At 35.1% G+C, this 13,884-nt stretch overlaps 1 protein-coding gene across 1 annotated transcript in view; it reads right to left on the reverse strand.

The window, feature by feature from the left end:
- SMC3 (structural maintenance of chromosomes 3) overlaps positions 1 to 13,884 on the reverse strand; it is a 123,570-nt gene that overhangs the window by 57,427 nt on the left and 52,259 nt on the right. Inside the window, exons 12-13 of the mRNA XM_089088295.1 lie at positions 13,021 to 13,120; positions 4,210 to 4,373 (exon numbers count right to left, since the gene is read on the reverse strand). Coding sequence (XP_088944421.1) covers positions 4,210 to 4,373; positions 13,021 to 13,120 — 264 coding nt within the window. The remainder of the gene's footprint in view (positions 1 to 4,209; positions 4,374 to 13,020; positions 13,121 to 13,884) is intronic.

Here is a 13,884-nt window from a genome sequence, read left to right on the forward strand (position 1 = left end):
GATATACTCTTACCATTATCGTATACATACAATTCTACATTACAGTGTAACGACATGTGCCTTAAGTGAGGCCCGCGTAATATCCCCACGTAAAATTTTAATCCTTTTAAAACAAAAGCTTGCCAACCCATGGTACAAAGGAACTCCCCCTCTAGGTAATTCAGCAAAGTGTAGCCTAAAATTGTACCAGCATCATCTGAGCCGACAATGTGATGGAAAAACTAGGTTATAAGATACAAACTAAAGAAAAAGGATAGCTTAAAAAAATAAACAAAAATTACGATTTAACAAAGGATGACACAAAAAACCCAACTCTACAGGAATAGTCCACAGAATCCCTCCATCCACGAAACTTAGCAAACTATAGCCTCAAAATTTACTTTGTATCGTTTTCATTCCCCCTTCCCTCTCCTCAAAAAAAAATATAATATACTTTACAGGTAAATGGCGTGGAAGGGGTGTTAGTTGCCTTCCTATCACTTTCGACTATTAAAAAATACACTAGCCATTTCAATTTTCAATTGAATGAGACCCTTTTGAAGTTTTTACGACAATTCTATCATTAAAAACCTTATATGCCCCCAGGGCATAACTTACAAACCTTGCACTGAAGGCTGTGGGGGAAGTGTCCTCCTCAAAAACATAATTTCTATCTGGAAATCAAGTACGCTGAACAAAATGGCTATCTCAAAATTTTGATTGAATGTTTTTCGAGAAATGGTGGGCGTGGAAGGGGTGTTAGTCGCCTTCCAATTAATTTCAAATATTAAAAAGGGCACAAGCCACTCCAGTGTCCAATTGAAGGAGCCCTTTTCGAAGTTTCTACGACAACTTCTTTGAGACGAAGTGCCCTGGTTTAAAGAAAAAAAAATAATACATTTTGCCAACATCGTTCTTACATGCCCCAAGTGTATAACTTAAAACCCTTGCCCTGAGGGTTTTGGGGGAGTAACCTCCTCAAAAACATGTTTTCTATCTGGAAATCAACTACGCTGAAAAAAATTGACATCTCAAAATTTTGATTGGATGTGTTTGGGGGAATGATGGGCGTGGGGGGGGCGGGGGCTAGTTGCCCTCCAATCACTTTCACCCATTAAAAAGGGCACAAGCAACTCCAATTTCCAATCGAATAAGCGCTTTTCGAAGTTTCTACGACAACTCCTTCGATACGAAGTGCCCTGGTCTAAGATCAAGAACCAAAAAAAAAAATAATACATTGTGCCAACATCAGTCTTTACTTAGGCAGCGCACCTGCGCTGCCTATGATATCTATTTTTTGCATTTATTCTAATAGAATTAAACTGGTCAGCTAAAATCTCTGCGTGATTGTAAGTGAGCCATTTATAAAACGACAAGACCATTCCAGACCATAGGGCTTTATGAAACCCTTTTTTTTAAGTTTATAGATGAGCTTGTATGAAACTCTACATCTACAACAGAATTTCTAACCATAAGAAATACAACTGATTATGTCACCGCTACTGCAGTCACAGTAAATGGCGCAGGAAATCAGTCATCCAAAGACAATACTGTGTAAAGCATTTTTAATTAATTAAGAAATCGTGAAAACTTTAGGTTTTCAATTAGGTACCAAATACCATTAATTTTAAAGAGATATAAGTGGACTGACAAAACTTTAATTGACTCGTCCCGAAAATCCCAGCTGAATTTAAAGAAGGAAATATTAAAGATTGCATATTGAGCCTTAGTGATGGGATATCAAAGTATATTACATTTTTCTGTGTGTGTTTATTTTAATTTTCCCATGCTGGGATGGCTTTCCACCCCCCTCCAGCGCAGCATTTACTGATTTCTTTGGGGTTATCTTATGTTTTTTTATTGTTGTTTGGTTAACCAAGTGAATTTTCGCTATTATTATTTTTATGACGAGATATTTTTTTATATGTTCTACTGTTTATATACCCAACTTAATGAGGTCTCCTCTCCGTTTGGGGTTAACATTTTTTATAATTTCAAGAGAATTAAATAAAACAGTAAACAGTGAGAAATTATGAGAGAAAAACCTACGAACTTTCAAGGTGGAAATAGACATTCACTGATTCTGGAAACGGAAAAACAAAAAGTAGAACTTCCAAATGCTCCGGCTATGGTTATTTATTGCTGTCATTATGTCCTTGCTATGTTTTTGACAAACCAAATGTATTAATCGTAGATGTACTTAAGTCATGAATTTTCTTCGTACATAATTAGGCCAGGAATTATTTTACACGGGACTTAATTCACTCATTCGTTTTAGCATGGCAAATGTAACAGGTTAAAAAGTGGCGTTTTCTCAAGGTATAAAGAAAGAGATCTTTTCGAAAGCTATTTTGCTTGGATGTTTTCTATTCCTTTTGATGCAAAATAAAAAACAAAAAAGCATAGAATTAAAGCTATTTCAAAACGAGGAAAAACTTCTTGAGACATCTGAATTCAATGCATAGCAGGTTAGTAGATTTTCTTCTCCTTTTTTTGGCTAATATTATTATTAGCCAATTAACCTATTTTCTTTACATACATACATACATTAAAAAAAAAAAAAAAAAAAAAAACTTTTACCAACTATGAATCGAGTCTGAACGGCTCCAAAGATTTTTTTTTTTTCCTTAAAATAAAGGTCAATATTTTTTCCATATCTTAGGCTTAAAACATAAAAAAAAATAAAAAACAAACGCACGTGTAAATTCTGTTGTTTTAGTTGAAAAGTTCCCTTGGACTAAACATCGAAAGGAATTTTCATTAAAAAATTTTGTTATATTAATTATAGAAAAAAAAACCTGCATACTGAAGTCTCTGTTGATTCTAAATATATAGCTTTATGAACTTCGTGATCGCCAGTTAGAAATAATTCACACTATAGAACATTATATAAAAAAAAAACATTCCCAAAAAATTTCATAACATGAATTTCTTTTGGGTGATGAGCCCAACCATAATAATAAGTACATCTTTGAAATCACTTTCGAAAGAGGAATGTTTTTCATTATTTTAAATAGTAAAAAATGAAAAAAGCCAAAATCGAAAAAATTGTAATTTTTGCCCAAAAATGTCTTTTTTTAACCAGAAAGACTAGAAAATCAAGCTTTTTTATAAAAAAAAAAAAAAAAGCAAAAAGTAATATTGGCCCGAATAATTGATGACACTTCGATATTTTCATTAAAACCTTCTTTATTTCAAAGTGCATCTTGCAATAAAAAGAGTAGAGAAATCCTTGAATACAATTTATGACGGAAATTGGAAGACATAATGAAAAATATGGGCCACAATATGTGTTTCGATTAGGACGCTCCCATTGCATTTTAGTCCTAAGTTTATAATTGGTGACTCCAAGTACCCTTAAATGCCATCTTTACTGGATATCAGCGATCAAGTGCAAAACACATGCTGGGCACATCTTGATTTAGAACGAAGATTTCAATTAAAACGAACGAATTCGTGCCATAAGACAGTTAAGACGAACAAATTCGCACCATAAGACAGTTAAGACGAACAAATTCGCACTTTAAAATATGCTAAAACTAACAAATTCATACCATAAGACAGTTTAAACAAACAAATTCGACTGTAAAATATGCAAAAGCGAACAAGTTTACATTTTTGCAGTCCCGCAATTTCATACTATTGATTCGCTTGTCCTATTTATTGGGCTACAAATGACACAAACGAACGAATTCAATTTCAACATTTAAAACTATTTTCTGAATGATCCATGAACGATTTTGGAAACTATTTTCGTACATTACCTATTTCAGTTCATACTAATTTTATACGTAAGTTCAAATCTAATACACAACATGATTGTGATGAGATTAAAAGCGATATTTTTTTCACCATGCTGAAGTTAGTTTATTCAAGGTCAAATATGCTAACTAGGTTATTAAAAGTTCCCGTTATTTTATACTTTTGACAAGCTTTTTATATTTATGTTGTTTATAAATTACATTATTTTTTTTTATAGAATAATTCTTCAAAATTACAAATTATAGAGCAATTGCTAGCATTTTTATAACCTCGGGCCATCGATTGATGGTTAAATTGGTCCACCAGTTGCCTTCAGAAAAAAATTATCACTACTCTGTATCATAGTTGCCAGTAATACTAACACATATTTGTTGAAATATCGAACACCATTACCCAGATACAGAGTCCGATAGAACAAGAATTTGGTTCCCGAAACGAGGATGAAACAATACTAAGCTAAAAACTTACTTATTACCAGCTGTAACTTCAACTGCAGTATAAATGGACTTTTCACATTCAAAATTCTCAATAACCAGACCATGATAGGATGATACAACTTCAGCATCGGCACCCCCCTTGGCATTAAAAAAGTCTAGGACCTTTCGAACACTATCACGTCCATTCAAAATTGCCTGAAATTATAACAAGACGATGCAAAAAACAATCCCCAGGGGAAAAGAGTTACACATTTACAGTCATTTACAAAAGATGGAAGAAACATGGAATATACGCTATTAATAAGAACTAATTTCAAAAGAAGTGTGAAAATGGGGAGACGAAAAAAACGGAAAAATAAAACAAAGTAAACGAAGGAAACTTAGGAGGAAAACTATAAAAATACTAACACTTAAAATGCAGCACTGCAGCTTTGAACTCTAATCAAAGGCGAGCAGCAAAACTCCAAGCTCATGTAAACAGTTCTCTTATGAAGAAGACTCAGAAGCTAAAAAATACCTTTATAAATCAGCAGAAGGAAAACGACTTTAACATGATATATGAATTACTTTAAAGCGGGGACGTGTCGTGAGTAGCTTATATTATGGCAGTACTATAATAGTAGACGTAATATAAACATAGCACTGCTCAGTTTGCAATATTAAGCGCTGAGCAGTAGCAGCCTGAGCATCCAGTGCTCAGACTGTGCACCTAACGTTAAATAAATATTTATTTACAGTTTTAGATGAAAATACAGGCTGGAGTAATGTATTTTATACTCAGGCAATAAGTTATTACATGCCACCTATATTTTACTTACACAAGACAATTCCGATGAAAAATATTTCTTCCAAATTAAATTAACCTTCTACATTCTCTTCATCTCTATATGGTTTAGCGAGAAGTCGCAACCATAATTTGTAAAGAAATTATGTAAACATCACTTTAAGGGCGAGTAGAGGTTTTTCAGTAAGAGAGTAGATCAGCCATCTTTCATAATATTGTACCTACCAAATTCGGATTTCTTTAGAAACCAAAAATCCAGTTTAGTCATTTTCGGAATCCTCTGAATTCTTCTTGGAATTACAATTCATAGTTCTGACGCTCCTGAAAATATCTTGTCTCCTTATCAAAGTGAAAAGCCGTTGTGGCCAGTCTAGAGAGCTATCTCTAGTCACCAAAAGACATCACTTCAAACTCCTTGGCCACACCTTGCGTTGCTCCAAATGTAAGATATGTTGAGACATCCTGTGAGCCAGCTCCATCCTGGAGAGGAAAGCCGGGAGGACAGACGAAAAATCTTTGGCCAATATTCAAAGAGGACCTTGAACCATGGGAAGGCTTCCAAAGGCAGGGTCGGAGATGGAGCAGGGACTGTCTGAAAATCGCTGAGAAGCTGCAGCCGACAGATCAAAGTGGTTGTGGGAAGTGATTACAAAATCCATTGGTGCCAATCAGGACAGTTTTTCGTCTGGTTCCCGCTCAATGTAAGTAGGTAAGTATCAAAAAGCCTGATTTTCTTCGGTTGATAATTGCAGTGTTTTAATCTGAACCATTCAAAAAAACAGGTAAAAAGTGACTGGTCATCCAAGAAGCAGAATCCTAAATATCTAAACTCCTTCCGAGGACTCTGTTAGATTTGTCCAATCTTGTCTCACCAGAATAAAAAAAATAAAATAAAGGTATAGTCAATGCTTATAATGTTGAATATTTTATAGCATTATACAGCATATCAGTTATACCCCATGCAGTCGTTTAAAGCTAAAAACGTGTACAAGCACTTTTCACACATTGGGGAGGTTAGGGTACAACTTTAACTCATAGTACCGTATAATCTTTCGAAAATACTAAATTGTCAGACTTTATTCAATTTTACAGAAATTCGAGATTATATTAAAAGGAAGGAAAACCTATCCTAAATGTCCAGGGTCAGTTTCCAAGTATACAGTATTTGGAAACAATAAGTATCACAGTTACAAAAATAAATATTTTTACAAGGGATGAAAGAAATTGCATTTCTTGAGAATAAATGTATCTGTTAAAATAGAACCCATGTTTAATAATGGATATTATTGGTAGATACATATTATGCATAATTATGGGTATGTATAGGGTGCCAAAAAAAGGGAAAGTTAGGAAAGCAACAAGCTTATAAAATGAAACACATATAGAAAATGTTCCTATTCAAAGACTTATTTATGCCATCCTTCTGTAATAGAAATAATTTTCTCAGGTTAAAAGATTCTTCAATTCTCCTAGCTCAGCAAAGACCCATACCTTGTAAAATTTTTAGGTTTTCTATTGCTTATAACCCAAATCATATGTTGAAAACTTTTGTCTAAGCCACTGCTTTTTTAACTTGACGAAATCACGATACGTCACGGAATTACCACGAAAAGAAAAGAATTATTGGAAAAAAAAATTAACCTTGGGGATATTTTTCAGACAATATCCTTATAAATCATATCTATTTAATTAGTAAATAATGTTAGTAAACGGGTATTATGTAAAATAGCAAAATAAATTTGGAAAGTATACAAAAATATACAATAAAACATGTGGCCAGCCAGTTCAACGTTTCTGACTTTTTTTTTATATAATTATTATTTTTTCTTCAAAGCGTGATCTCAGTCTTTGGCTGAGATTCCGTTAGTCTTATCGTTGTGGTGTTTGGTCTAGGAATGATTTTTGTAATCTACCAAACTAAAAAGGTATATTTATGCGACAATCCACTAATTAAACGTTTAAAATGCGTAGGTTTTTTTTTTTTTTTATTGTACAACGTGCATGTATTTATTTGGTTCTATATTTTATAAATAAACTCAAACACTATTTGGAATTATTCAGCAGTTCTTTCGTCCCAATTTTATGGCTGCCCAAGCGGGACCTATTGATTTTCTGTAGGCCAACAATTTCAGTGGTTTTTGGTGGAAGAGGAGCGTGTGGAACAGTATTGACCACAAGCGGATGCCCCGAGGACCTGTTAGCACTAGTTGCAGTAGTTTTAAGGTTGACCATTTTTTTAAATCATGTATGTTCCCCATTATCAATGATGCGCAGTACCTTATTTGCTCGTATTTTATCTATAAACAATCAAAATATCATAATGGGGGACTGTTGCGGTGACAAATTTTCACCATAAAATCACTCCAAGGAACTTTAAATTACATTCGATGGAATTTTGTGCCATTTAAATTTTAAAAGACTACTACGGACGACTACTGCGGACAAGCAAATTTTGAAAGATAATTGTGACTTTACAATAAGCACAGCCAAATGCTTGCTAGGCTGATATACTCTTAGCCACAGCAAAGGAACTCAAGTTTGTCTAGGAAAAACAAAGAAAGGGAGGAAAAGATCTTCATTTAGGATGCACGGCATAGTCGTTAAGCTAATTGTAGAATTTGAACAGAAGTCATAAGTGTTTTCATTGTATTAATCGCTCTTTTTTTGTTAACATTGAGCCGAGGACAATTGACTCATTTTTTATAGTGACACAATAGGTAGAATTATGTGCATTCTTTATACAAGCCTAGTCGTAAATTGTTTATTTGCAAAATTAAATAAAAAATTAAAAATGCAGCCCGCCTAACTCCAGAAAATTTCACGATATATCCATAGAAACTAGAAGCTTTAGTTCCGACTTAGTTACTCCCCTAAAAAATAGAAAATAAGTAAATAATAATCAGCTCTTAATATTTTTATACAACTAAAAAGAAAAAAAAAAATTAAGATGACTTCAGAAAATTTCATGTTGGTCTTAAAGAAAACTGAAACCTTTATTTACGCCTGAATTAAAAAAAAAAGAGAAAAAAACTATTTGGAAATGTTCCTGGTTCTTCTAGGTAACACTGCTGTTTTCCGAGTACAAATCTTTTTTTCCTACTACGCCATTTTAAAGCACCATAGATTATCTTCTGCTCAATTTTCTATTTCTTGGAAGACACAATATGGCTGCCGACATTCCTGGACCGACCCTGCTTTATAGGAACAGAAGAAGCTACTTTCTTAAAAGGTCTCGCTTCTTTTCTAGGAAAATGTCGAATGATTTGTTCAGATTTTATAAGATGCAAAAATTAAAACATTAAATTGTGGTATGTCTTTTGCGCTTAGCACAGTAATACAGTTTGTCATAATTTGTTTCTTTTCAATATTATTGGCCTTTTTTGGTTGAATTAATTAAAAAACTTTTTCCACAAAATAAGTTTTTCAAAGAAAAGTAAAGAACTCCATTAAACAAAAAATGAGCAACAATATAATAAAAAAATCTACCAAGCTCGAAACTACCACAAATCAGCATCGATAAATAAATGAAACACAAAACGAACTTAAATTACAATAAACAACCGAGTCAAACTCAAAACGAGCAGAAATTATCATGATTAGAGCGCAATACCCCTGTGCCTTCCAAAGGGCAGAACACAATTTATACTTTATTGGAAAAAACACAAACTAATGTGAATTCTTAGTTTAATATAGACGTAATGATATTTATTAACCACAATGTTAAATTTATTCGATTTATTAAAGTTTTAAAAGGAAAAACATTTAAATTTTTTTCAGTAGAATACAAAACATTTTCTGTTCTAGGGAAGGCATAGGGGTTTTGCGGCCAAATTATGTGAATTTCTGCTCGTTTTGAGTTTGACTCGGTTATTTATTGTAATTTCTGTTCATTTTGGGTTTCATTTAGTTATCGATGCTGATTTGTCGTAGTTTCGAGCTTGGTAGATTATTTATTTTATTTTTGCTCATTTTTTGTTTAATGGAGTTCTTTACTTTTCTTTGAAAAACTTATTTTAATGAAAAAGTTTTTTTTAATTAATTTCTGTTCGTGTTATATTGACATAGTCTTTTCAGGGAAAAAGAAAATAACACTTTAAATCTTTTCGTTTTTTAAGACTTTATAGTTTGGCCTGCTATTTGTATACTGGAGAAAAATTTTCAGCAATTTTTAACTACATACACCATTTTAAAAATCTGGACATAAATAGTACTGTTTAACTTAGTTTCATACCTCCTCTAGTTGACCTGAAATGGAAAACTTGACACCATTCGCAAAAAAATCTGTTTACTTTCTTTGATAGCTTTGATACACTTACACTATCTTGATTTGGTTAAATTTTAAGAGCAGAAGTAGCCTCGAAATTTTGAACATAATACCCTCAGTTGTTCTTGGGATACTGCTGAGATGCCTTATTGGGAATTCGCATTATCACAGTGCATTTTGATTTAATCTTGAGGCAATAATTAGTTTTTAAACATAATGGGCCAATGGGAGGGTGGGAGTGGAAGGGGGATTAGTAGCCCTCCAATCCCTTTCGACAATTAAAAATGGCATCAGCCCTTTCTATTTTCAATCGAATGAGCCCCTTTCGAAGTTCCCACGACAACTTCTTCGATACGAAGTGTCCTGGTCTAAACAACAACAACAACAACAACAAATATCACTTATCACTTTTGACTACTAAGAAGGGCACTAGCCCTTTGAATTTCAAATCGAATGAGCCCTTTTCTAAAGTTTCTACGACAACGTCTTCTATAAAAACCTTATATGCCCCCAGGGCATAACTTAAAACCCTTGCCCTGGGGGCTGTGGCGCCCTCAGGGCACCGCAGCCCTCACACAGCCCTCTGTTTTGAGGAGTATCCTCCTCAAAAACATATTTTCTATCTGTAAATCAACTACGCTGAACAAAATGGCTATCTCAAAATTTTGATGGGATGTGTTTGGGGGAATGATGGGCGTGGGGGAGGGGTTAGTTGCCCTCCAATCACTTTCTACTATTAAAAAGCACACTAGCCCGTTGAATTTCCAATCGAATGAGCTTTTTTTGAAGTTTCTACAACAACTCCTTCTATAAAAACATTATATGCCCCCCGGGCATAACTTAAAACCCTCGCCCAGAGAGTTGCTGGAGAGTGTCCTTTTCAAAAAAATATATTCTATCCGGAAATCAATCACGATGAACAAAATGGCTGTATCAAAATTTTGATTGGATGTGTTTGGGTGAAGAAGAGACGGGGGGAAGGGGGGCTAGTTGTCCACCAATCACTTTCAACTGTTAAAAAGGGCACTAGCCCGTAGAATTTCCAATCAAATGAGCCTGTTTTGAAGTTTCTACGACAACACCTTCTACAAAAACCTTATATGCCCCCAGGGCATAACTTAAAACCCTTGCCCTGAGGGTTGTGGGGGAGTTTCCTCCTCAAAAACATGTTCTATCTGGAAATCAACTACGCTGAACAAAATAGATATCTCAAAATTTTTATTGGATGTATTTGGGGGAATGATGGGCGTGGGGTGGGGACTAGTTGCCCTCCAATCACTTTTAACTATTAAAAAGGGTACGAGTCCTATGACTGTCTAACCAAGTGAGCTGGTTTGGAAGTTTCCACGACAATGCCGTTCTATAAAAACCTTATATGCCCCCAGGGCATAACTTAAAACCCTTGCCCTGAAGGTTGTGGGGGAGTGTCCTCCTCAAAAACATATTTTCTATTTGGAAATAAACTACGCTGAACAAAACGGCTATCTCAAAATTTTGATTGGATGTATTTAGGGGAATGATGGGTGTGGGGGGGGGGCTAGTTGCCCTCCAATCGCTTTCGACTATTAAAAAGGGCACTACCCCGTTGAATTTCCAATCAAATGAGCTTTTTTGAAGTTTCTACGACAACGCCTTCTAGAAAAACATTAAATGCCCCCTGGGCATAACTTAAAACCCTTGCCCTGAGGGTTGTGGGGGAGTGTCCTCCTCAAAAACATATTTTCTATCTGGAAATCAACTACGCTGAATAAAATGGCTATCTCAAAATTTGGATTGGATGTGTTTGGGGGAATGATGGGCGTGAGGGGGGGGCTAGTTGTCCTCCAATCACTTTTGATTATTAAAAAGGACACTAGCCACTCCAATTTACAATCGAGTGAGCCCTTTTCGAAGTTTTTACGACGACGTGCCCAGGTATGGAGAAAAAAAAACCAAAAAACAACACATTGTGTCCACATTGTTCTTTACTTAGGCAGCGCTAGCGCGCTGCCTATGAAAAGGTGGGCGTGAGAGGGGGGTTAGTTATTTCCAATCAAATGAGCCTTATTTGAAGTTTCTATGACAACGCCTTCTATAAAAACCTTATATGCCCCTAGGGCATAAATTGAAACCCTTGCCCCGAGGGTTGTGAGGGAGTTTCCTCCTCAAAACATATTTTCTAATTAAAAATCACATACGCTGAACACCATAGCAATGTAAAAAGGTTGTGGGTTAATAGGTTGGGGAAGGAAGCACGTGGGGGGGGGGCTAGATACCGCCCCATAAAGCTCAACCATTAAAAAAGGCCTCAGCCATTTGATTTTCCAATCGATAGAGCCTTTTTTGAAGTTTCTACAACAATGCCTTCTATAAAAACCTTATATGCCCCCAGGGCATAATTTAAAACCCATGCCCCGAGGGTTGTAGGGGAGTGTGGGGGAGTGTCCTCCTCAAAAACATATTTTCTATCTAAAAATCAACTACGCTGAACGAAATGGTTTTCTCAAAATTTTGATTTGATGTGTTTGGGGTAATGATGGGCGCGGGTGGGGGGCTAGTTGCCCTCCAATCACTTTCGACTATTAAAACGGGCATTAGCCGTTTGAATTTCCAATCGAATGAGCCTTTTTTGAAGTTTCTACGACAACGTCTTCTATAAAAACTTCATCTGCCCCCAGGGTATAGCTTAAAATCCGTGCCCCGAGGGTATTGGGGGAGTGTCATCCTCAAAAACATATTTTCCCTCCTAATATCCACCAATCTTTGCAAAAGGACTTTATAAAAATTTTGATTGGTTGTGGTGGGGGGAATGATGGGTCGGGGCGGGGGGCTAGTTGCCCTCCAATCACTTTCGACTATTAAAAAGGGCACTAGCCCTTTGACTTTCCAATCGAATGAGCCTTCTTTGAAGTTTCTACGACAACGCCTTATTAGTTGCCCTCCAATCACTTTCGACTATTAAAAAGGGCCCTAGCCACTCCAATTTCCAATCGAATGAGCCCTTTTCGAAGTTTCTACGAAAACTCCTTCGATACGAAGTGCCCGGGTGGAGAAAAAAAAACACATTGTGCCCACATCGTTCTTTACTTAGGCAGCGCTAGAGCGCTGCCTATGATCTTACATTATTCTTACTAATTTCACTGAATTTAATCATATATACAAATCATTTAATACATATAATTAGTAGCTTAACTTACCAATAATAGAAAATGAGCAATGATAAGGGTGATAAAAAAAACAGCTAGACTATGATCATACGAAGAGCCGAAACGTATGAGGAATTCAAACCTAGTTTACTACTACTAAACTACTGCTACTAATAACTCACTGCAGTGTCAAGTCACCCGAGGCCAAAACAGCTACGCACGCTCTCTTCCATCTCAATCTATTCAAAGCCTTCCTCTTTACATCTTCCCAAGAAGCTCCCACTTCCCTTAAATCTTTCTTTCCGACACACTCCTACCCCATTCGGGGACGACCTGCTTTTCCAGTTTGAGATGTTATATTAGTAAAATCAGATCATTTTGGCCAATCATTCTAGAAAGATAAGTTTTTAAATAAAATCTTGAACCACAATATCTGTTTCTTCATTATTCCCTATTTGTATTATTTATTCTTTGCTCCCTTTATTCAGGTTTACCAGTTTCATATTAAAAAAAAAAAACCAATTCGGACTTTTATTCGGACACTGGTTTTCAACTAATTTCGTTCAGACAATTGTCAATATATAATAAAAAAGAGATACACACAAAAAAATAACATACCTAAAAACAAATTTTACTTGAGAAAAAATTTCGAATTGAATGACTAAATACCTTTCCGACCATGGAGCGCAAATTTTGGTCAAACTTTCCATACTCTTCACGTAAAGACTGAATACCAGTCTGTATCTCATTTTCTTGACGCCATAATTCACTGCAAAAACACATGTGTAATTACATAAAGAAGGTAACAAAACCGCTCAAGAAATTGCTAACCTCTTAAAACACTACAGAGAACTAATCGGATGCCATGTTGTCAGGTTTTGTTCATACGCTTATTCGTATGTAAAATTACTGTCTGTGTTTATTTAGCTAATAAATGAAAATTCAACCCCCCCCCCCTCTCTAACCAACAATAGAAAAATTTGCTTTTATGATCCTTTTTAATATCTTATTGCATTTTCTCTTTGACAATTTTGAATAAATGGAGTACAATAAGAAGGTCAACTATTCAATTTAAAATTTGATCCCTTTTCGGTACGGTTAGCAAATATAAATATTTTCATTACAATTTGTCGAGATTAGGCCGAGAATTTATTTCTTCCTCTCATGGAATTTGAAAAAAAAAAAAAATTCTACTTTTGAAGTGACTGTCGTTTCACTGAGTAGGCAATTCATCAAAAAGACAAGTGAGAGTAGAACCTCCAGACAAAGAAAACAATAAAGACACGAACACTAATAACCTTAATTAGCTAAGTGCAGTCACATGTCCTATTACTAGGAATTTATTGCTGGTTTTACTATTTAATATTGGCTTTACTGATTATGGGCCTAATTTTTTGTAGAACTACCCAGATAAACCTTTCCAAAATTTCCTATCTTTTCGTACACTTTTCGGTCTAAAAAGTTAAAGAAATTACACATGAATTACAATTTATACGAAAACATAGTGCCATAAAAACAGTAATTTTTGTGCCC

This window comes from Artemia sp. Qi Xiang Cuo, chromosome 4, assembly GCF_049724085.1.
Source record: "Artemia sp. Qi Xiang Cuo chromosome 4, ASM4972408v1, whole genome shotgun sequence".
Lineage (NCBI taxonomy): Eukaryota > Metazoa > Arthropoda > Branchiopoda > Anostraca > Artemiidae > Artemia > Artemia sp. Qi Xiang Cuo.